This window comes from Capronia coronata, assembly GCF_000585585.1.
Source record: "Capronia coronata CBS 617.96 chromosome Unknown acBCG-supercont1.1, whole genome shotgun sequence".
Lineage (NCBI taxonomy): Eukaryota > Fungi > Ascomycota > Eurotiomycetes > Chaetothyriales > Herpotrichiellaceae > Capronia > Capronia coronata.
Window position 1 is genome coordinate 819,448 of NW_006912893.1, and position 23,612 is coordinate 843,059.

General features: G+C 53.6%; 10 protein-coding genes across 10 annotated transcripts; 8 read left to right on the forward strand and 2 right to left on the reverse strand.

Annotated features, from left to right (window-relative positions):
* Positions 1-217: 217 nt before the first annotated feature.
* Positions 218-625, forward strand: A1O1_00307 (uncharacterized protein; the record flags this gene model as incomplete). The annotated part of the gene is made up of 1 exon (XM_007721227.1): positions 218-625. The coding sequence occupies one exon, from the start codon at positions 218-220 to the stop codon at positions 623-625; it is 408 nt and encodes a 135-aa protein (XP_007719417.1).
* A 1,120-nt stretch (positions 626-1,745) lies between these two features.
* A1O1_00308 (uncharacterized protein) lies at positions 1,746-2,495 on the forward strand (the record flags this gene model as incomplete). The annotated part of the gene is made up of 1 exon (XM_007721228.1): positions 1,746-2,495. One exon carries the CDS (start codon positions 1,746-1,748, stop codon positions 2,493-2,495), a length of 750 nt encoding a protein of 249 aa, XP_007719418.1.
* A 130-nt stretch (positions 2,496-2,625) lies between these two features.
* Positions 2,626-4,857, reverse strand: A1O1_00309 (uncharacterized protein; the record flags this gene model as incomplete). The annotated part of the gene is made up of 1 exon (XM_007721229.1): positions 2,626-4,857. One exon carries the CDS (start codon positions 4,855-4,857, stop codon positions 2,626-2,628), a length of 2,232 nt encoding a protein of 743 aa, XP_007719419.1.
* Positions 4,858-5,150: 293 nt separating this feature from the next.
* A1O1_00310 (uncharacterized protein) lies at positions 5,151-7,073 on the forward strand (the record flags this gene model as incomplete). Its single annotated transcript, XM_007721230.1, has 1 exon — positions 5,151-7,073. One exon carries the CDS (start codon positions 5,151-5,153, stop codon positions 7,071-7,073), a length of 1,923 nt encoding a protein of 640 aa, XP_007719420.1.
* A 318-nt stretch (positions 7,074-7,391) lies between these two features.
* A1O1_00311 (uncharacterized protein) lies at positions 7,392-9,452 on the reverse strand (the record flags this gene model as incomplete). The annotated part of the gene is made up of 1 exon (XM_007721231.1): positions 7,392-9,452. The coding sequence occupies one exon, from the start codon at positions 9,450-9,452 to the stop codon at positions 7,392-7,394; it is 2,061 nt and encodes a 686-aa protein (XP_007719421.1).
* Positions 9,453-10,905: 1,453 nt separating this feature from the next.
* Positions 10,906-11,431, forward strand: A1O1_00312 (uncharacterized protein; the record flags this gene model as incomplete). The annotated part of the gene is made up of 2 exons (XM_007721232.1): positions 10,906-10,970; positions 11,101-11,431. 2 exons carry the CDS (start codon positions 10,906-10,908, stop codon positions 11,429-11,431), a joined length of 396 nt encoding a protein of 131 aa, XP_007719422.1.
* Positions 11,432-14,192: 2,761 nt separating this feature from the next.
* A1O1_00313 (uncharacterized protein) lies at positions 14,193-14,827 on the forward strand (the record flags this gene model as incomplete). Its single annotated transcript, XM_007721233.1, has 2 exons — positions 14,193-14,337; positions 14,403-14,827. The coding sequence occupies 2 exons, from the start codon at positions 14,193-14,195 to the stop codon at positions 14,825-14,827; spliced, it is 570 nt and encodes a 189-aa protein (XP_007719423.1).
* A 1,117-nt stretch (positions 14,828-15,944) lies between these two features.
* On the forward strand, positions 15,945-16,999 carry A1O1_00314 (uncharacterized protein; the record flags this gene model as incomplete). Its single annotated transcript, XM_007721234.1, has 2 exons — positions 15,945-16,067; positions 16,169-16,999. The coding sequence occupies 2 exons, from the start codon at positions 15,945-15,947 to the stop codon at positions 16,997-16,999; spliced, it is 954 nt and encodes a 317-aa protein (XP_007719424.1).
* A 1,914-nt stretch (positions 17,000-18,913) lies between these two features.
* On the forward strand, positions 18,914-20,017 carry A1O1_00315 (uncharacterized protein; the record flags this gene model as incomplete). Its single annotated transcript, XM_007721235.1, has 4 exons — positions 18,914-19,030; positions 19,094-19,274; positions 19,331-19,455; positions 19,517-20,017. The coding sequence occupies 4 exons, from the start codon at positions 18,914-18,916 to the stop codon at positions 20,015-20,017; spliced, it is 924 nt and encodes a 307-aa protein (XP_007719425.1).
* A 587-nt stretch (positions 20,018-20,604) lies between these two features.
* Positions 20,605-21,312, forward strand: A1O1_00316 (uncharacterized protein; the record flags this gene model as incomplete). The annotated part of the gene is made up of 1 exon (XM_007721236.1): positions 20,605-21,312. The coding sequence occupies one exon, from the start codon at positions 20,605-20,607 to the stop codon at positions 21,310-21,312; it is 708 nt and encodes a 235-aa protein (XP_007719426.1).
* Between the last annotated feature and the right edge of the window lie 2,300 nt (positions 21,313-23,612).

Below are 23,612 nucleotides of genomic sequence, written 5' to 3' on the forward strand. Positions count from 1 at the left end.
TCCAGACACTGACGATAATGTTCCGATACAGACCAGGGTGCGTTTTAGAATTCGAACGATCAAGACAAGCCACACTGTAGGTACAAAGTCTTGAGGTCGATTGACGTTTGACTGACAACTGTGCGGTCGGTATCCTGACGGCAACCGAAACCGTGCAAGGTAAGTTCGCAACGTCTCCGAAGATGCAACATTCGAGCAGCTGATGGATCTGCACAGCATGTGTTACTTTGCCAGAACCGATTACCGCTGTGGAGATTGGAGATGGGGCAACATGAAAGTCCGATGCCCACGACAACCTCGCATGGGAGAGACATGCGGCGCCAAGTTGTTGGACACGGAGAATGTGACCAGAGTGGACGATGACTGCCGACTCTGCCAGGAGATTATCATCAAGCAGAGGAGACTCCAGAGGGAGAGAGACAACATCCGACGCTGGAGCCTCGAAGGCGACAGATTCCGGGCCAGCATTGAAAGAGCTCAGCGTGAAGCCAAACAACTCGAGCAGACGATCGAGGAAATGCGAAACAGACGGATCTCCGTTGTCGTGAGCCAGAACTGGCAAAACAACCGAGGTCAGCTAAGTGGCATTCCCGCCTCAGAGATGGTTCAGATGCGGCGTGTTTGAGAAGAGCAGCCTAAAGTGTCGGCGGCTGCAGCGACGTTACTTCTCCCGGCGGCTCACATCAGGCCGGCTGATAATGGCACAGTGGCACAAGAATGGCGTGACTAGCTTGGGGAGCGGCTCTGGTGGGGGGACAGATTGTAACAATGGTGGCCGTCATGGCGGAGTACAGGTCTTGGTGTCATTGGAAGTGTTCGAGCCTGCGTGAAGGAAAGTAGCTATTGAATCGGCTGGCGCCATGATCGGGGTCATCCCTCAGACAAAAGAGAGGGCTTCGGAGAGCATGAAGCGGCAGCATGACGATTTCCTTCCTGTTCAGTATCAAGGGCTGTCATGCAGGAGGAACGATAGCAGTCTGTACGCGCCGTGATTCCACACGTTAGGTAGTAGGTAGGTATAGCAGGCGTTTTTGTCCAGGACATTATTGCTCGACGTGGGCTTTTCGTGCCCTTTGAGATCTGAAGACGTCTTTGGCCCTGCAAGAGCATCGCTGCAGACAGCCCATACCGAGACTGTACGGTGTTGCTCATCTTGATCTTGAATTGCCCAAGCTCGATGGTGCATGCTCCGTTCGTTGCATTCAATCCCTTACCGCCTCAGACCTCAGAGCTTGAAGGCAGGTTCGAATTGAGCTTCACGCCAAGACGCTAGATCCAGAAGTGGGACTAGCGTGGGCGGCTGGATAAACTGTTAATCCGGCCGGCCGAGATCCACTTTCCATATCCGAGGTTGGACAGTATCAACAGTATCACAGTATCACAGCATCTTTGACTCCAACCTGTTCTCCTCTCTCTCCTCACTCCTCACTTCCCTCTCCGAGTCTCAGCTGTTAACACTGCTCGGCGAGGTTCACAAAGAGTTATGAGTGTCGCCGAGGCAGAGCATCGGGGGCTGGCCATGTTTGCTGCACATTGGCTTCCCATCTGAAGCTTGAGGACCTGGATATGGGCTCGTGTTGCCGTTTACTGCTCAGAACCATTCGATGCTGTCACTGACTTGAACCCTTTTCACACAGCCCGTAGGCAATATACTTCAATCGTTGGGACCCTCGGCTCGCCCAGGCCAGAGCAGACAAATTTGATCAAACATCAAGAACGCCAGATACAATCTCTTCTCATCCGTCATGGCTCCTGCTGCTCCAAGCTTCAACAACTTAACAATCGAATCCCCTCCCGACGCCCTAGGCGTGCATGTAATACTGATGCACAAGGCCCCCGAGAACCGCTTGAACGTGGAATACGCACAGACAATCATCTCCGCGCTACGGTATGTCGAGACGAATCTCATCCAGCCAGACTCTCCGGGGGCAGTCGTCCTATCATCCTTCTCCGACAAGTTCTGGTGCACGGGGCTAGAGCTGGACGAAGGCGACAGCAACATGTACGCCAACGCCGACGGCTTCTACCCACTCCTCGCGACACTGGTCGACTACCCCTACCCCACGGTCGCGCTGGTAACGGGCCACACGTTCGGCGGCGCCTGTCCGCTGATGCTGGCGTGCGACTACCGCGTGATGAACAGCAAGCGTGGCTTCATCAGCATGCCGCCCGTCAACCTGGGCTTGCATTTCGACGGCATCGGCGCGCTGCCGCGGCTGAAGCTGCAGCCGCAGATCGCGCGCAAGATGTTGCTCGAGGCTCACAGGTGGACAGGCCAGGAGGCTCTGCAGGACGGCATTGTCGACGAAATCTGTCCTCCAGACCAGATGAGGCGGCGTGCCGTCGAGCTGGCTAAGTCTGTGGCTCCGCGCGCCTCGATGGGCGTGTATGGTCTCTTGCGGGCCGAGTTGTGGGGTGAGGCGCTGGACAAGTTCAAAGCCATCAGCTATGTGCATAGGAAGCGGGTTGGGACGGCGCCGAAAGCGAAGATCTAGCGTCTCTGTTCAGGGAATGTGCGTGCGTGCGTGCGTGCGCGTGTGTGCACTTCCTTCCTCGGTGAAATACTTTCTATACACGACACAAGCAGTGAGGTTTCCCAGACGTGGTCGGTTATGAGAGATGAAACTACAATTTCGCCCTCACCACGCCAGACTGCTCATGCCCCGTCGTCCCCAGTGCCAACGATTCCAACCTTCTCCTAGCATTCTCCTCCCCTTCCCCCATAACTATTTCTTCCGTGCGCCAATCCGGATTGAAAGTGACCCGGTTCAACGGATTCTCCTTGTGCGCCTTTTGAAAGAGTCTATTATACATATCCCCGTCATAATTCCCCAGAGCACTTTCCAGCAGATAATCCGGCACAGACCAAGCATCGACGAGCCGAACAGCATGCGGTCTGATTGAAGCCATGAGATTCTGTACCGTCGGCATAACGGCCTGCAGGGTGTCGAGCGAGATTGCGCCAGAGACCAAGAACTCGGAAGCTGAAGCGTCGAGCGTGAACAGTGCGAAGAGCCGGAACAACGTCCTCATGACCTGCAAGGTAGGCTTGTCTAGTGGTATCGAGGTATCATCATCAGCACTACCAGCATCATCAGAGACAGCGCGGTGAAGATTCGAGACCAGCAGACTCTCAGAATGCGCATGGCTAAGCCGATGCAGGCTTATCATCATGTCCGTCCAAGACCTCTTTTCAAGCACTCGCGCATGGTAAGCTTGGTACGAGAGATACGAGGCTCGATGTTGGAATGCTTTGACCAACTCCATCTCATCACCAAGAATACCAAACCCAGCTCTCCGCCTGACGTTGTTGTTCTTACCAAGCTTATCGTCGTCATTTGTGGTAGTCGGCGACTGCAAGAATTCCTGGAACTGCACATCAACGGTGTCCGTGGGCTTGATGCCCGGATTGCTCGCCACTTTTGCCATGCGTTTGATCAAATACGCCGCCGTCTGTTGCGTGATCATCCAATTGTCGCCCTCGACGGTCGGTTTGGAGAGATACTCGTTGTTCAGGGCGATCACGCCGCTCCCGCCGCCGAAGCCGTGGCCGCCCATGGCGCGCCGACAGGTCTCGATCCCGTCCGCGGCCAGAGTGGTACAGAGCGATTTGAGACCTGATGAGGCGGCGTGCATCTCTGCGAGACGGGAAAAGTCGCCGCTGGTCTCGATCGCTTCGCGCGTCCCGTAATATAGCTTATACATAGCCTCGCCGGTATAATGCAGCGCGAAAGTCGTGGCCAACAAGGGCAAAATCCGGATCTGGACTGTCGGGTAATTGAGCACGGCTTGTTCCGGCGCGTTGGTTGGGTCTTTGGAGTCTCGATCGGCAAACTGGCGACGGATGGAGAGGTAGCGGACGGCGATCGTGACTGCTCGAGCGAGCACGAGGCGGGCGTTCATCACGATCTGGGCGCGCACGAACGTCAACGATCCGTACACGACGGCCGGGTTTTTCGGCTTGATGTACATCCAGCTTTCGGAGTCGACGCCTGAGTACCCAGCCAGCAGTGCGGAATGGGGGACTCGGAAATGGTTGAAGAGCATGTAGCCGTTGTCCATGGCTGGATAGCCGTACTTTGGACCGATGTCGCCTATCACAATACCGTCCAGGGGCTGGTGGGTTTTCATGTCGCGGATCTGTATGATGAACTGGTGCGGTCCGTAGGATCTGTATCTGGGAGTGTTTTTGTCTGCTCCATCTGAATCTTTTGTAGAAGTGGCTGGTCCCCTTTCCGGGAGGAAGAGCTGCGCGACCACAATGGCATGGTTGGCTGTGCGGCCCAGCGAGCCATTCCACCATTTACTGGCTGTGATGGTTGGACTGTGGATGATGAACTCTTTGGTGTTGGGATCCCAGCGTGCTTCGCATTCAATACCCTTGACATTGCTGCCGTGACCCAACTCGGTCTGGCCGTAACAGCCGATGATCTCCCAGTTCTCGACTTTCGGGAGCCAGTAGGCCTTTTGTTGCTCGTTGCTTTGCTCGCGGATCGATGTCGCAAACATAGTCGCTTGAAGCGCGTACGGGCCCATTTCGTCCATCAGGTAGTCGGCCATGAGGTAGTCGTCTCGATCCCAGCCATGCTCGATCGATAATCTGCGTAGCATCTTTGCCCGTGCCAGACCCAGGTGATATCTGTCTGGTCGGGCCATATTGAGCTGGTTCTTCTTGCAGAGTATCGGGATCGTCTCCAGGATAGAGAGAATTCTTTTCTGGCGCTGCAGGAAGTCGTTTCTTGACAGCAAGTGGTTCGCGAGCTGGTCGACGTTCAGATTGGATCCGGCTCTCTCTTGCGCCAGAATGCTCGGCCCTTGAGGGTCGGCTGGTCGCAGTTTGTCGGTGAAGTCACCCATGTTGTACAGGTATATCGACCCCGATGAGCGTGGTACTCATCCACCGCTTTCACACGCGTTGTTTTTCCTGTGGTTCGGTGCAGTCAATAGAGGGAGCATGGAGCATGGAGCATGGAGTAGGGACGCCTGAAGCACTCCCCTGGGCGACCCGAGGACGCTCATCTCGTATAGAAAGTTGCTGACTCTGACATCGACACCCCTCACCATGCAATGACTTACAACAACCGGATCGAGGCCGAGGTTAATGGCGTGACTGCCATCATGATTGGGTTGTCTTCAACTCCTGCTGAGGGATGAGCACCCTATTTGGAGATCAATGGAATGTCAGTACTCGATTCAACCTTGTCCGCCTCCAGGCATTGTTGGAGCCGTATTACGATATAACTACCGTTGCTAGACAATGGTCCCTGAGCAAAGACCAGGCAAGTCCTGGCCTGGTGGTGTTGAAGATGAAAGAGCGGGCCACTGCTAAAGGCACTTTCGACAGGACCGACTTTGTACCCAGTCATGAAGCGAATCATATTCTTCCCGCCGACCCATTGTTCACTCGGCTACTGACGCTGGCCCACCGCCCGAACCCTCGGCCGGCGATACGCGACGTCAACGCGGGCACAGAGAGATCGACGGCACAGCTGCTCAGCGACACACTCAGACTGCGGCGAGTCCTCAAACGAGGTCTCAGTACACAGACGATTGACGACCTGCACCATGGCAGAGAAGTGTATATCAGCATCCTCGCCCCAGGAGGATACGAGTTTGCTGTGGGCGTCTTGGCCATCATGGCCCTCGGTGCGGCCGCCAGTCCACACAGCAGCGCCCAGCCGGTCAAGGAGGCCGCATACTACGTGAACAAGTCCCGGTCGGTAGCGGTGCTGACAGCTACGCCGTCGCTGGATCTGGGGGAAGCCCTTGCAAAGGAGATTCGGGCCACGGGCAACCCAGAGTTCGTGTCCGTGCCGATCAACGGCATCGATTGCGAAGCGCCTTTCCCCCTTGACGCCATCAAGATCTCTTCCAACCGTTGGCACGATCCAAATGCGCCTGGAGTGGTCATCTTCACCTCGGGAACGACAGGGCCGCCTAAGGGTGCAGTCCTGCGTCGAGCAGCGGTGATGGAAGGCTCCATGTGCTTCGCGCAGCAGATCGGTCTGCAGGAGTCCGACGTCCTACTTCATCTCTTGCCCGTACATCACGCGACAGGGATCTGGGTATCGTTCTTCCCATTCATCCAGACCGGGGCATGTATCGAGTTTCGGTCAGGCAGCTTCGACCCAAAGTGGACCTGGAATCGTTGGAGACAGGGCGGCTTGACACACTTCACAGGCGTCCCTACTATCTACATGAGATTGATGCGATTTTACCAGGAACATCTGGTGAAGCTGTCGGCCCCTGATCTTGAAACATACAGAGCGGCCGTCGCTGCGTTCAAAGTCTGTCTTTGTGGTACCTCTGCACTGCCGATGCCCATCAATGACTTCTGGAGCGGTCTCATGAATGGCCGCCGGATCATCCAGCGATATGGCTCGACCGAGATGGGCGTCGTATTCAATATGTCCGTTGATCCCGATGAGGACGTTCCTGATGGGTCAGTCGGACAGGTGACATATGGAGTCGAGGTAAAGCTCACTGACGGAGATGAAGGAGAAGTCTCAATCAAGTCCTTCAACATGTTTTCAAGGTATCTCCACGATCCCCAAGAAACAGCAAACGCCCACGACGGGGATGGTTACTTCAAGTCTGGTGATGTTGCACGCCGAGAAGGTAAGTATTATTTCATTGTCGGCCGCGCTTCGGTCGATGTCATCAAATCTGGCGGGTACAAGATCTCGGCCTTGGACATTGAACGGGAGCTGCTCGCCCTGCCATACATCGGCGAGGTTATGGTAGTAGGAGTTCCAGACGATGAATTTGGTCAGCGCGTGGGAGCCGTGGTATCCTTGCGGAATGATCGAGTTGCGCGTGACTTCTTTGTGCGAAGCAAACGAAAGCCTAAGCAGTTGCGGCTCGACGACCTTCGTGCAGACGTGCGAAGTCGTCTGGCAGGATACAAGTTGCCAACGCTGTTGCGAGTCATAGAGGATGAGCTTCCAAAGAGCGGTACCGGGAAGGTGGTGAAAAAGGTTCTCGGGCCTCAGTATTTCCCTCCCGACTATACCAAGGACAAAGCTGTACAGGTTTGGAATAGTACGAAATCTGGTGGGCGCACGAAGTTATGAAGCTGCAATATCCAATGCCAGGCTTTGAGGAACTAAGAATTCGATTTCTGTCTGCTAACGAAAAGGCCAAAGAAGCAAGTAGATCTAGAACAACAATAGCAAAAGATCAAAGCACGTCCAACACGCGCGACTGTAAACTCGAATTTCAATCCACGAATTCAGTCCCATTGGAGTGGAAAGTTTCCCAACAATAACAAGAACGACTGGAACCCCCTTCATCCGTCTCTCTTTGCTGCACCCCTCCGCTCCTTGCAGCAATGCCTCAACCAGCGTCACCGTGCCTCCAACAACAATCGTACTCTGTTCCTAGAGCCCCTTTCACCAGTGGATGCGTCCACATCGTGATCCGCCAGCCCACTCAGTCGCAGTGACGGTGGCAGTAACGGTGTCGGTCTCAGTGGTTGTGGTATATCTAGTCCTTGTGCTTGTCGTAGTGGTCACCGTCCTGGTGGTCCTTGTCCGGGTGGAAGTGTTTGTGATCGTTGAGGCAATAGTGGTGGTAGAGGTCACACTTGCTATGTTGCACGAACCGGTCACGGTTATTGAGACGGTGGTTCCGGTGGCTGGGCAGCTGCTGCTAGTCGTCGTCGTTGCTATTGTCGTAGCGTTAGCTGTTTGAGGTGCGGAGCTGAAGCTCGAGGTGGAAGCAGAGGCGGATGTCGAATTGGCGTAAAAGCTGCTTGTGGTGACTGGAGACACGAAGCCGGTGCTCGACGAGTTCATGGACGTGGTGGTGAAGGTCAGGTTGGAGGAAGTCGTCGAGGAGGGGTTATAGCTGGTGGTGTTGTTGTTGAACATGGCGCTCAAGGTAGTGCTGCTGCCCATGGTACTGCTCGTGAAGGTGTTGGTGATTGCACTAGTATAGGAAGTAGACATTATACTAGTGGAGGTGCCGTTGCTGATACTAGTCGTCTCCGTGGTAGTGGCTGTGGTAGTCACGTTTGCAACGGTCGACGTAGGGCCCACCGTCGCATTGCCGCTTGTGGTGGACCAAGATGGCCAGGCACTCCAGGTACGGCTGCCACGGTAATGGCTATAAGAATGCGACCGGCTGCGACTGGATGTGTTGAAGTCCGAACTTGTCGTCATCGACGAAGCGGTCGTCGATGTGTCATTTGTGTCTTGCAAGCCGCTGTATGTGCTCGAGGACGTCGTGACAGGGGCCACAGTGTCAGACGAACTTGAAGATTCGGTTGTCATAGACTCCATTGAGGTAGTGGAGACAGTCGTAGCATCTGAGGTTGTGCTGGAGGTATCGTTGACAACTCTGCCACAATTTGGATCACGGGATATGAGCAGGGCCACATATTGTGTGTTATCCATCTGACCTTGAGTGCTGCGGAGGACTCTGCAATTGTCAACAGTGGAAATAGGGTCATAGACAATACCGAGACAGGTGCCCGCGCCCTGGTTCTGGTTCAGAGTGTCGCAGCGACGAGCACATAGCTCTGGGTTGCCTCTGGTAAGTGGATTGCCTCGGAAACTGTCATCACTGTAGGTGCGGCCGCACACGTAAGTGTATCTGGCGCAAGACTCGGTCTCACTCGGAAGTGTCTGGCCCGGATAATAGGGGCACGCAGGTGAGGGAGACCCTGTGGAACTAGCAACACTCGACCCGGTCGATGCTTCTGTTGTGCTTGAAGTAAAGTCAGAGATCGGGCCCGGCTCAGCGGAAGTTATGGTGATGAGTCCAGTCGTGGTGTCTGTCGTGCTTGAAGACCACTCAAAAGTCGAACTCGGCTCCGCGGATGATGTGGAGGAGATGGAACCAGCAATTGTGTTTGTCGTGCTTGAGGTCGACTCTGAAACGGGGCTCACTTCTACAGATGTGGTAGACGAAGTATACTCGGCCGTGGTGGTGGTCTCTGAAGACGAGGCAGATGTGGTATAGGAGCTGCCGGAGGACAAGGACGACGTCGTCGCGATTGGCCCATCAGGTGAAGATGTGGCGCCAGTTCCAGCTGTGGTGGTTTCGCTTGCGGAAGAGGTGGTGTCGATTGAACTAGTTTGTTCGACCGAAGACGTGGCGCTGCTTTCAGTTGTCACCGTGGAATCGCTCGCGGCAGAGGTTGCGCTGTTAGAAGTAGTCGACGAGAAAGTGCTGACACCGCTGACAACGACCGTAGACGATCCCGAGACAGAGGTTGAGCGGCTATATCCTGAACTGGTACTCCAGTTTTTGCTGCTGGCCCGCGACCCGGGCGATCGAAGCCAATCAGCCCAGATCGCCGCACCAAAAACAGCTGCATCGGTCGAGGTGGCCTCGGTAGAAGTGCCCACATCGCCGATAGAGGAGGAAAGGCTCTGTTGAGCGGAGGTCACGCTGAGCAAAGAAGTCAAGCCCAACCACAGGGCAGGGGAAAGAAGTGAAGAATGCATAATGAAGGGCTTTCTCGGTCAAGCCTTGGTTGAAAAGAGTGACCGGGCAAAAAAGACGAAAAGAGTGAACAAATGATGGAAGACGAACGAGCGGACTGGTTTGGATGTTCGTAACTGCTGGGAGAGGCAGAAGGGATATATAACAGCAAAAGATGCTGCCACTGTCTGCCCTTGAAGAATGATTCAGTGTAATCTGGCTCATTCTCTCCATGCTCAATGTCTCGCATGTCCTTGACAAGCCTTGTATGACGAGAAGGAGCCAGCATCGGAGGCAGCCTCGTGAGGACAGCAATATAACCCAGCTTGGCAGGGGAGCACCGGATGCAAGGGCGCGATCGGTCACCGACAATAACGAGCATGGTGGTCTTAAGATAGAACAAAACTCATTCCAGCAGTAGAACAGGTAGCGAGGGTTGTTTCATGGAAACTTGCGAGATGCGCAGATCTTGATTGATACCTTACTCCCACTGGGACGATAGAACGATATTGAATTCTTCCTCTTCGTGGCGCCCTTTACAAGAGCTGATCCGCTAGCGGTCGCTTCGTCTTCCAGCTTCAACGAAGGAAATTGAAGCTGGCGGAAGGAGAATGTCACAGCATGACGCTGCCGACAGAAAGGGTGCGGATGGATCGTGAGAGGATCATAAGATGGCGAAGCGCCTCATCTCTGTTCACTCCGGTGGAGGCAAGGGAGCTGATTTTGTTGGACATATTGATCCCTAAATGCCACCAGTATTTGAGTAGTAACTTGCCGCAAGTTTCCTTACAGAGCAGTAGGTGCATGATGATACCCTTGCCAGAGATATTGCCGTAGGAGAGCATGAAGCGAATCAGCTTTGTGGTGGTTGGAGGTAGTAAGGTAAAGAGTACCTGGTACCTAGTAGAGGTGGCAGCTGTGGTAGCATAGGGAGCACAGATCAGTGACGCATGATTTGCCCTGTACGAAATAGTAGCAACTGAAACAAGAATCATCTCTAATGCTACCACTCAACACCACCACCACCACCACCAACAATCCTATCTACACAGAATCCCTCTCTGCTGTAACGTCCAAGAAACAGATCTTTTCGTTTCAACAACACTGTATGAGAGACCACTATACAGCCATGTCCACCCTTCAACATCACATTCCAACCGCCGCATGAGCCTGTGAGCCCATGTAACGACCGGCTGTCCAGTGCGCAGCGCTGTTCCCTTTACTTCCTCCCATCACTCGATCCAGCAATGGGGATATGTCTCTCGTGCTTAGGCTTGCGCAGACACGGCGACACCGAAGTACGTACCTGCAACAACCTAACGCATGGCATGCGATCGCATCAAACAAACTCTTCAATCCGCTGACACAAGTTCCTAACCCTGCTAGGCCGATCGCACTCGCCTTCTCTACGATGACTACGCCGCACCCCATGGCTACGGCACCTGGGGCACTTCGAACATCCCGTCTCAAAATGTCATGAGCCCAGAAGAGGTGCAGCGCGAGCAGGAAGCTCTGGACAACATCACCAGATGGGCTAGCGAGTACGTCTATACCTCTACCTCAAAAAATGAAATTCCCTCATATCGGGGAGACAAAGATCCTGGAATGCTTTGACTGTCCTGATTCTGTTCCTTAAAACCGGCAATCACTAACATGCTCATTCTTCTCAAGTCAAATCGTCGAGATCTTCCCTCACCAGCATGGAAACCTCGCCATGTCCTCCATTTCCCAGTTCAACGGAAGTTTGAACGCTGAACCTAGTAACGGAAATGACAATCACGACAATAACGGCGCCATCCATGCCTCTACTCATCAGGACATCTTGTTATCTCTGATCCCCGGCGACAAATCCAAGCGATCGATTCGAATCTATCCTGCCTCGCGGCCCTCTTCGAAAGATGCACAGTCGTTGCGCAGTAAGACTTCCTTCGCAGGTCTCAATGGCAGCACACGGAGCAAAGAAGCCCCGGTGCTTGTCACTCTTGATGTGAAGTTGCCGTAATTTGGACTGATTGGTCTCGCGAAAGAGATGGGACGGAGCCAATAGACTCAATCCTGTAGGATTATCATAGGGGAGCCGAAGAAATTGAACCAGGCTGGTGCAATATAACATGGGGCATACCCCCAGATCTCGGGTATTTGTCTAAGCGCACGCACGACGGGGTTTATTCTGGGCGAAAAGGTGGAATATGACGAGACGTGATTGTCACAGTGATTCGACTCTCCGCTACGACCATTGATGCCATGTTGTGACGGATAGAGCTTCGGCTGGCTCGGCGTCAGACCTTCCTCGTCGTCCTTTGGCACGGGCGGGTGATCCTCTCGGCGGGAGAGGTTGCGTGTGAGGAATTATATAATACGATCTGGATAGATGGCAGGCTGTCCCAGGCCAAGGGCAAGGGAATCATCACACTAAGTCGAGCAATGTATTCCTTACACGTGCGGACTCCGGTGTATTCAGATGGCCGGTCCGGCAAGCATGTTAACATTACGACATGCGATGCTGACTTCCCACGTGTGACAACGCCGAAAGAGAGTTGGTTCAGGCATGAAGCGCACGCCAAAGGGCAGAAGCATTCTAAGAAATATGAAGATCGTGAAAAAAGCATATGTCATGTCCTATGCTAGAGGAAAACTGACTCTCTGAAGTATCAAGGTTTGGGGGTATCTTAGGATAATGGATCAGACCGCTTTGCTCTGCCCGTCAGGACAGGCGGGGGTATCTCAACGAGGCGATGTGAAAAGGAGCGCAAAACCAGTCCATCCGTTCATAGCCCAATCACATTCAAACTCTTGTGCTGCAGTTGCCTTGCTGGAAAGGAATGGAGTGGGTATCATAATCGACTTCGCATCGGCGTCAAAGGGGGTATAATGCTGATTAGACGCTCTGGATCAAAAGCTAACGGAAAAGCAGTGGGGTGACGGTGGCTTGTTGCTTGTTGCTCGGCTTGCAACAGTCGTGTCGAAGCAATGCTGAGCAGACGATATCGGTCTGCATCGTGTTAAGCCCGTCCTGCCACATCGCGAGGGTCGATGTGGTCAGACGTGCGCGCAGTCGGGAACCGACTATCAAGCATCACTCGCGACTGCCAACATGCCACTATTTCGCAGGCTAGGCCGGCTTGTCAGAAGGCAGGGGCTCGACAGGAGCGGCGCCTGGATGACAGTCAGCTTCCGTGGACATCCGCGAGAATGCCATTTATAATATTCCATCAACTTACCAGCTGGAGGAGCGGTAGGGTCGCTGGTCGATGGAGCAGCTGCCGTATCCGTGGGCGTGGGCTTGGGGATCGCGGCGGGGCTCGCGGCGGCTGGGGCCGGGGTGCCATTTGTATCAGGTTTGGTAGCCGTGGAGCTCTTCTCCTTCTTCCGCTTGAAGAGGGCCTTGAGTTTGTCCATTGTGTCGAGGGCTATTGATATGGAATTGGTATCAGAAGGTAGAAGTACAAACAAGTAGATTGGGCCACTGGTGTTTGGAGCAGTCGGCGCAGGATTATGAGAGAAGACAGGATAATCACTGGAAAGACGTACGAATTCCAGGCATGTGGAGTCGTAGGAAAACGGCCTCTCAGATCTGGGGAAGGGCAGGTTTAAGTAGGTTGAACTGTTTTGATAAGCAGGTAGGCGGCGCCCTTCGGGTCGATAGAGGAGGTGGACGGGACGAGAAGACTGGCTGCTTAGTAGTGGGCAGGCAGTGCAGAAGGCCTGGTCTGCGTGACGCAAGAGGGAAGGCTCGGACGGTGAGAAGGCACGGATGGCACGATGGAGGCTGCGCTCGAACGTGTCTCGTGACAACAATCGAAGATGCAGTGAGGCGAGGGAGAGCGCAGTCTGGAGGGGGAGGTCAGATAGCAGTCTGCAGTGGCAGTCGGAGATAGCCCAAGAAGGAGCTTCAACGGACCACTGGCAGTCAGTAGCAGTCGATGGTCACGCAGCGACGGGAATGATTTGCCAATCGAGATAAGTACCTAATATTTAAATGAAGTGGTATCGCTTATTGAAACAGGAGATGATCGTTGTTCATCGTCGTGGATAGCCTGTCCGCGGGCGAGTGTGAGATGAACCCTACCGGCACTGAGGTACTACTAGGTAGTAGTAATTGGTAAGGGAGGTACCTAGCTATTCTCCCTTGTTTGTTTTGGCTGCGCCAATGGCCTGGCGGGGTTACTAAGATAAGGCTGCGCTGCGCTCTACTGAAAAGACCCAGTGCAGTCCGGGATTCTGTCTGGCTCTCCAATCCTTCAACTTGATTGTGAAACACTGCCAGTGTTGAACCGTTGTCTTCCAGTCTGCTTATAGCGGGCACCATCCCTTGCTTCAGTCGATATCTGACGTGGGCCCCAGACGGCGACGGGTAGGAGATGTCGTTGCTAAAGCGAAGCACTTAAATGCCCCGAGTCTAGAATGCCAGCTCGAGGATTCGGGAAGTCGGCTTCCAACGGCTCGCTGCCGAATAATGACATTGCTATTCATCAAGGCGTTCCTGTCATCGGGGTGAATCCCCGTCGCGCACTGATTGCGAGCCATTTCCGCACTGGCAGTTGGAGAGGCTTGCCAACTATCTTGGACCCCGAATTGAGAAAATGAGAGTGCCCCCGCAATTTGACCCCGAGGCTGGTCAGTGAGGAACGTACCTGAGACAGCTGGAACTGAACATTCTTCCGTGACAAACAACATAGATTGAACTCGCAAATCCATAAGCCCTACAGGGTCATCGAAAACAACTCGAAGGCAGAGCGGAATAGACAGCCCAGCTTGAAATCATGCGTCTCAACTACGTTCCCAACCCGCCGACCAACCTCGCCGCAGAGGACCAAGAGGTCTTGGAACGGGTCAAGGCCCGACGGGGTGCGATGGGCCTCATTCCCCTGGATTTGACGTTGTTGCATGCGCCAAAGGTGGCAGATGGTGAGTAACTTCCTCCTCTTGATGTTGTCGGTAAATGGGCCGTCCAACAGGCGATTTACATACAGGTTGGAACGCTCTGCTTGGTGCGATACGGACTAAGAACTCCTTACCGGACGATATCCGCGAGATTGCCATCTGCCGCCCTGCTTTGATCAACCGCGCCTGGTTCGAATGGAAAGCACATGCGCCGATTCTGCTCAAGTCACCCGGCTTCACGGAAGAGAAACTGGAGGTCGTGAAACAACTGCATCCAGCTTCACAGGGGCCACTTGACGACCGGCAATGGGCTGTTTTGAGATATGCAGACACCATGACAAGAGATGTATCGGTGCCACAAAGCCTGTTCGATGAAGTAAAAGGGGCGGGCTTCAGCGAGCAAGAAATCGTCGAGATCACCGCTACGGTCGCAAGTTATAACATGGTCAGCCGATTCCTTGTCGCATTGGACGTTGGAGAGGCGAACGATAAGGCGCCTGAGTGGGCTAGATAACCAGGACGACTGGGACTGTTGGGCCGCACTTCTGATCCGATCTCTAAGTCTCTCATCTCATGAAAAGGGGAGAGACCATGCTGCCCTGTGCCTGTAGACAACAACGTTGATCTTGTACGGGTGTCAGCTTCAAGTTGTCAGGGCTTTCCCGAAAACAACTGCACTGACTCGATCGTGGTCGAGATCTCCTTGTCCCGAGGACTTGGAGATTCTAGTATGCCTTGGTCTGTCTCGTCTCTCTCTGAAAGCTTTTCTTATAGCTCTGCTCGGCGGCCGCTTCTCGTCCCAGGCTCGCAGCTCGAATACCAAACATAAGGTTCCAATAGCAACCACAGGGCCATTTTGCTATCTTCGGGGATATCGCGTGGACATATCGTGGTTCATTCGATCGTCCGATCGCGAGGCACCTAGAACTGCTACTTCGTAGAAAGGTCCAGCTCCCGATGATCATGGGGAAGCCCAAGCCGAAAGATATGTGCGTGGCCCCTCTGAATGGACAGTGGTGCGTAGAACTGTGCGATCTTGAGAGACCACCGGCGGCACGGGTGCCGCCAACGTCCGTTGAGAGGTTGATAACACCATGTCGAAGCTGTGGAAGTTATCTCACCATGCACCTAGGCCTTAGGAGTTCCTTGTGCATACTCTACGGCTCGCCATCGATCCTCGGGAAGGATGTTCGCACCTCGCTGTAGAATGCCTGAAAGAGGAGTGGTGTTGATACTATCGATGCTGACCGAAACACCGAGATCCTTATCGCCCAACAACAACCGCTCTTATGCTGGAGAGACTGTGCTTAGTATCTGACAGAGAGGTGTCCGAGCAAGGGACCAACAGAGAGACACGTCTTGAGTCCACAGACGACCGTCAAAGTATATAGGGAAAGGTAACAACATTGCTGTTTTGATTATTGATTTCAACGCTGGACGGATGAACACTGCCGTCAGCTCCACCAATTCGAACCCCTCTTATCATTACATGACAGTGAGATCGAAATGCATAATGATAACGCGTTTCTCTAGGTATATTTGACTTCTGTACTAAACTACAACTCCCTCGTTCTCGGAGAGAGTGTTCCTTGTTGACTTGAATCTAGCTGCAAGACATAGAAAGGGTAACAATGGCTCGCACCGTCTCCGAGATCACTGATTTGCGAATCTATCCCATCAAATCGTGTCGCGGGATATCTGTGGAATCCACCAAACTGACGCGGGAAGGCCTAGAGCTTGATAGAAGATGGATGGTGAGCTTTTCAACCTGGTTACTTCTGCCTATGCGGTGGTTGATCAGAGCCATACCGATGAGTGGCAGTTCACGAATGCTAACGCCACTGTGCAATCCTAGTTCATCGACGATGACCATAAATTCATCACCATCCGCTCAAAGCCACAAATGACCTTGATCAATACCTCAATCGATCATGACTCTGATAGTCTTGTCATCAGAATTGGCGATGATGCCACAAAGCTAGTCAAAGTCCCAATCCATCCAGACCAGGAATGGCTCGATACCAACACGAAGCTGGTCTCGGTTGACATATGGGAGCACATCACCGACGCGTATGCTTACACCGACCCAAAACTCAAGTCGATGTTCTCCGAGTTCTTCGGCGAGTCAGTCAGGTTGGTGGTCAAGGGCCCAGAGCCGAGGATCTGTCGCGGCAACGGCGATCCCATGTATCTAGGCCGCGAGGAGAAAGTGAACTTTCCCGATGTGCTTCCTGTTCTTATCGCGTCCGAGACTTCTCTTGCGGAGTTGAATGCGAGACTGAGGGAGCTGGGTCAGAGCGAGATCACCATTGAGCGCTTCCGGCCAAACATAATAATCAAGGGTGGCGAACCGTGGTCCGAAGATTCATGGAAGACAGTGCGATTCAACGGCGACTCATCACTCTTCACCACGATCACAGGGGGCAATCGCCATGCTATCGACCTCGATGTGGTTGCCAGATGTGCGCGCTGCACCGTTCCAAATGTGAATCCAGATACGGCAGAGAAACATCCACATCAGCCTTGGGACCTGTTGGTGAGCTACAGAAGAGTTGACGAGGGAATCAAGTACAAACCATGTTTTGGTATGCTGTGTTGTCCTCGGGACGAAGGAGATGTGGAAGTTGGAATGCGCTTCGAGGTCACGGAGGTCACCCAGGCCCATAAGTACATCAAAGGGTTCTGAGTGTGGTCGAAATTGCAATGTGGTGCTATGACCTACGTTTCCCTGTCATAGTCGATGCCGTAAGATAATGTTCCCGACGGCCGTACCTGAGGCTCTCGCGGTGTAGTATGTTGAGTGACTGAAAGCCACTCTTGGTATGCAGAGAGCTCTTTATGACGAGGTCGCTGAAACAATGAACATACTCTCCTTTCAAATGAAAACCTTCGTTTGGGAAGCGGTTGTCGACAGTACTAGCCTTTGACACGCGGCTTGGCAGCATCGACAGCAAGTACTAGTCGTGCATTGTTGCTGGCTTGAGACCCAATGTCACTGCGTATTCTGCCCGTAGTTGAACATCGGTGCTCGGGTGTGCATATACACGATATGTCAAAGCGGCTTGTTGGCAATGGCGGGCCGGGATGGAGCTTGGACAAAGCACGGGTGCGGTTGTATCTCGTCTCGCCCAGAAGCGAGGGAGCTTCGAAAAGTGATCCTCTGCTCATGATAAACATTATGATGCAACATCTTCTCCTGCAACGCCATTTCCATATCGCCGATCAAGCGTGCTGGTGCTCCGTCAGGAAGATTTAGCCTGCTGGAGAACGTGACGAGTGGAGAGTTCGAAGCCCGCTTAGGACAAGGTAAGCTCGAAGCTGGTTGAGGAGAAGAGAGCTATCTGGAGTGCTCTTATGCGGGATGATGTTACTTGCTGGATGGTTTGACAGCTGGTGTGGGTCAAAGCTCAAGCTTCCCACGGGCACTTGAAGCAGCTTGAAGCGATGGGATTTGTGGACGGGCAATCTTGAGGGAAGCTTGAGCTGCACATGCCCGCAAATTGAAGGAAGCTCTACCTTTCGAGGACCTGGAGCTGTCTGGACGGACGCAGGGCAGCTGTAAGAGCCACTGAGAGATCTCTCGAACGGATAAGGTGGAGCTGTAGCAGTGCATGGAGTCAGTACCTGAGCGGTAAGGAAAGCGGCACCAGTTAGGGGAAGGGGAAATCTGAAGCATTGTCATCATCGACTCGGATGGGATGGGAGCTGCGTTGGCGGGCAAGCCCCATGCCAGTGGGTGGTGTGAGTTGCAGCGCAGTCCACGTATAGTTGACAGGCTTGGAAGTAGGAGCTTGGATTGAGCCACAATACAACTTGAATGAGAAAGCTGCGCTGCAGGAGACGTAGAAAGAATTCAGATGACAGACAGTACAGAGTAAAGCAGAAGGAAATGCCAGACAATTCCATTTATCATCTATCATTTACCATCCATCACCAGTAAAGTACGCGTCGCACCTAGCAGTAAAATCGACGACCGTGGTGCAGTCACAGCAGTGATGGATCAACGGAGAAGTAGAGCTCCAACGATAGAGCTAAAGTGCTGAAACTCCCGAGAGCTCCAGCTTCCATTCCAAGCCCATTGGCTACAGGCGCTTTAGCAGCTCTCTAGGCTGGAGTAACCCTTATCCCTCTTACCGCACCGCAGCCACAGATAGGCGCAGGTAGGTGCAGTTCCGGGCTGCTTCAATGCCTGCGTTGTTTTACCCAATGCCAATGCCCCTCAATATTAATTAACGCTCCGGTAGCATCATCGAAGCCGCGTTTTCCACAATGCTCCAGCGTCCACAATCCACTGGCTTCTAACCAACCCGATAATGACTGCCATCACCACCTAATAATTCTCTCCATCCTCACTCTCTCCTCTCCTACTGCAATCAACCCGCTGTACATTTTGACTTCTATTGTGTGTTTGTTGCGTTCTGTATAGCAAACATAATCGACCTGTCCGCTCCCATCACCAAATCATGTGAGAGGACCCATTGTGTCTGCCGGGATTTTCCTCTCTTCGATACCAGCCAAGCGTGAGAGGACTGTCCGATCGATGCCGTCGACCTCTGTTGTATCCTCCTAAATTCCCTCCTGCGGTCAGCGCAGTAAGGCCATGCCGCCCAAAGCCGCGCTCACTGGCTCTTTTCTTGTGTCAGCAGATGCAGAAAATGAGGTTGTGTGTCCTCTCACAAACCAAGATGGCTCGCTGTGTCGGAAGCGGTGCATTGGAGTGTGTATTTCCCCAACACCCACAATCATGCGCATTTCAGGTCGGCTGACTCCAACCCAACAGGAAAAGCGGTACAGGTCGATGCAAGAGCATATTCGACGCGCCCATCCAGACTATTACATCCCTAAGCTCCCTGCCACGGAGGAAAGTTTCCAGTTGATGATCAACACACCGCCCTCGCAACGCCCGCCACAACCCCAACCGGCAGCGGCGACTACGACGGCTCCTGTTCGAAAAGGACCTTGTATGTTGGATCAGTGTGTTGTCCCGAAAGTTTATACCCATACTAAGACCCAGCAGTGGATGTCGGGGGCCATCCTCCTTCATTGGAACAAACGAGGACACTCGCAGGGACAGGGCAGGCTCCCGGTTCAGGCAGTGCCGCAGTTGCTTTCGCACATCTGCATAACTGGGACTCGGACTTTGTAAGTATCGGCAGGGTGATGGCTACGGTCACAACCAGGACTGTGCTCATTCGCCTCTCAGGACGTGTTCCCCGACCCGGACTTCAAACGCGATATGCCCACCGGTCTTGAATTACCGTCATTGCGTGCGCCGTTTCATGAAGATACCCTGCCGCCATTTCAGCCTTCGCGAAATCGCGAACTATTACCATCTATTTTGCAATCCCCTGGCAGCCGGTACTCGTCGTTACCGCCTATCCAGCGTCGCGATAAACTCCAACAGAGAGATCGCAAGCCCTCCATGGGGCAGAACGCCCGCAAGGGCAAGCACGAACGCGGAAAACCTAGGGAGTTTTCGGCCAAGGAATTTTCCCGAAGGTTGAGCGTCGAAGGCCGAAAGGCCTTGTCCGCCGAACCGCCTACGGCGGCTTGGGTGCAGGGCAAGAGATGGGAAGATCTGATCGAGGCTGCGACGACAGCTACCGAAGCGGATGATGATCGTGATCTCACTCCCGTAAGTCAGACGACATTTTTCGATTGTCCTCTGTTTACTTGCTGCTGTCAAGAGATCGAGATTTTGTAGATGTACCCCCCCAAAAGGAAAGGAGAAATTCCCAACAAGAGGGAGCATTGTGTTGTATTACTTTACTGTCACTACTATTATCAAAACCACCAACGGCACGATTGTTATGGCCTGATGTTGTTACCGCACGAAGGGGACGATGGCGATGCGAGCGGCTTTGTGCGGCCTCGGGCAAGAGGAACTTGCAGTCCCCTACTGGTCCAGTCCTGGTTGAACGAGTTTCGCGGCCCAGGGTCACATCATCACCACGCCTGATGGTTTCACGGACCTCGACGACGTCGACCGAAACCGCATCGACCAGAGACGACGACCTGCCCTGCCCTGGGTCGGCACATGCTGCCAGCAAGAGCCACTGTCCCTTCTTGCTTTTGAACATTTTCTTCTGCAGGTCAGGCCAGGCCGCATTGACAGTCAGGCCCAAGATCTGGGGCGGTCGAGCCACAGGCCGGGGGGTTCGTCTGTCAGGGAAAAGTTTATGCACCCTCAGCTAATTAATGTGTACACCAACCTCCTTACTTTTTTCATCTTTTTTGCGTTAGACTGGCGATAATCAACCTTGCTAACACACCCTTGGCGTTCGACCACAGATGCCGCAGTCGCCAAACTTTCCGCCCTCCACGGATGCTGCCAACAGCACCGGGGTCAGTACCACCACCGGCACTGCGCCCACTACTACCAATGCTACCGCCACTACCACAGCCGCCGCCGCTCGTAGACTGTCCGCGGCGGACAGTGTCGGTGGCAGTGGAGGCGCCTACAAGCGATCATCCCTGCCTCCGGGCTTCCGTCCTCTCGGGCACCATCTCCATCATCCTCATCAGTCAGGACAGTACAATGCCTCTCCGCTGCAGCGCGCGTTGACGCCACCCCCTCCCGATACGATGGGCCCCAACGATCCCGAGCCATTTCCCTCGGTCGAGTCATTGGAGAGCGCGGGATCCGGCCAGAATTTCCACATCTCTGGCTCCGGGCTGCCCACGTCGGCGTCATCGAACGAGAACACTAGTCCGCTGCAGCACTACTCACACCCCTACCAACACTCCCAGTCGTCCTCTTTCGGTAGCAAATCGGATGTGCTAGAGATCTACTGCGCATCGTGCGGTCGGCCATGGCTGCTCAAAAACGCCTTTGCCTGCACCGAGTGTATCTGTGGCGTCTGCAGCGACTGTGTTGGACAGATCATCAGCAGTCCTGTGGTCACCGTCCAACCAGGATACGCGCCGATGCGCCGCGGCTGCCCCCGCTGCGGAGTCATGGGCGGGAAGTGGAAGCGATTTCAGCTGGATTTTCGATAATTAGTGCTTGCGCGCGCAGCGTGGCTCCCAGTATAACAGTATGAGACTAGGATCTCTAGGTCAAGCCCGAGGGTTTGGGGGGTGGGAAGGGGGTCACCATCCAAGCTTCCCACTACCCTCCCTTCACTACGACCATGGCACCCGCCCATGCCACAAATGCGCGGCGCCCCAGGACTTCCGAGCCGAGAAGACTGAGACATTATTTCTCTGGCACCCAGTCCGTAAAATTACCGCAGGGTTCTCCGCCCGCCGCCGAGCCAACCACGGGACGCGGCAGGGGAAAAGGAGCCTTGAAGAGCCCAATTTGACGCGGCGCGACTCGGCAGGAACTCGGAAGGTGTGACGAGCCCGCCAGAAGAAAAATACTTAGAAGCGACTGTTCCGGGGCATAATGGGGGCATCGTTGTCGCGATAGTGCCGAACACCGAATAGACGGCTCTCGGACCAAGACGTCAGCACCGCATCCTCCTCACAACAGGTCGAAGTGATAGAACCAAAGGTCACGTAGCAGTGCTGGCCAGGGCTTCCCTCTATGCGCGTTGAGGATGGATGGTTAGAGCATGGATATCCTAGGCAAGTTTCGAGGGAGATGGTGATTGAGGTCCAATCGCATCAACACGCTGCTTGTCGCGAAGAAGAAAACAATGTGCCGGATGGCCGTGGAGATCGCGATCAGATTGGACAGGAGACGGAAGAAGTGCAACCCCTCTCGAGAGTTGCAAAATCTTGCGGCCCTCCACCAACTACTACTGGCGGACCCGCTCGCCATAAACGAAAGAGCTCGGAAAATATCCTCCACCAGAGCGCCACATTATGGCTGCACTGGATCCCTCTGACCTCATGAAGCGACCAGTGCAATGCCGATCACGATAGTGAGGACCATGAGAAGTGCGTGTTTGCGATAACTCAGGGGGGAAAAGGCAGGGAGGATGGAAGGAAACCCGGACAAGCGTCGCAAACCAACTCCCACTGCAGTAAACATGGCAATCGGGCCTTGGCTCATGCCAGGCGATATGCACACTCATGCACATTCAGCAGGCTGACTGAGATAACCAAGTTTTTGAGGTTCAAGTTGGGTAAAGGGTGGGATGATGAGAGCAGAAGCAACGATACTATCATGCAGACACGCAGTACATTACTACGTAGATTGAACATGACAGGACACCATGGTTACGAATGGGAGAAGGGCGTCCATACTACCACAGAGTACTAGTAGACCATTTCATAGGTGTGGCTGGAAGGGCCGGGGTCTCATGCATGCACTTTAGATGGTAAGTTTGGACTATTTGCACTCTGCAGGCCTACTCTGTACGTATTGTGTCCATGTTCACGGTGCCATGCAGTCAGTGCTATCTTGATGCACGATCGAGGTTGACGGGATGCTGTTGGATAACATATTGTCAACCCAAGAAGACAGACCCTCGACCATGCATGATCATGACATCCCCGCCAGTTCGAGAGAAATCACTGGCATTTGCTGCAGTCTCAATCAGATTCAAGTCGAAGGCCAATGCACAATTGACCGTGTCGCCCTTTTTCTCCCAGAGGCGAGATGCAGTCTCATTGTGTCTGCGTTTCCTGCTTTTTGCCTATCTCACCTTTGTCTATGTCACTATGCTTGACATAGTAGACCGTTCTTGCATTTTTGTTCCTCGTCACCTGGCTGTGTCTATAGGCCATCGGTATATTGCATGTCGCATGAATGTCCGGATGTATAGGGAGGATAGTCTCGTGTTTCAGTGCAATATCGTAAATGCTGAGACCGCATTATAGGTGCCTACAATGGCCTCTGTCTTCTCATAAGCTATCAGCGGACCTGGTACCGGCCTGAGATTCGTAAACAGGGAGGGCGCTTGCTCCTAGACAGCGATAGTAGTATGGTACAACATTGGAAGAAGATGATGCAGAGCCTTTGATAAGATGGGCGCATAGGCGAGTGACGATGTGTCTGACTGACGCCCCGTAACACAATATTCCAGTTCCCAAGTTCTCTGCATCATTTCACGCTCCTGGAAATGTGTCGCCAAGACTTATGAGTCAGCAAGCCCCAGATTTCTGTGGATCACCACAGTGGTAATGGCAATCACGTGGCACTTAGCCGCCAAGCGTGCAGGGTCGACGCGCTAAGCCCCATCAGTCATGCGGATTCGACTACTACTAGCACGCGGATTTAGGTTGTTCCGTTCTCATCTCGAGTTCACCTGTTACACCTCACTTGATCGCGACGTGACTCTCACAACTCATCATCTTTCGGGCCGACGGCCATCATCACAACTCGTTCCATCAAAGCTCTACAAGCA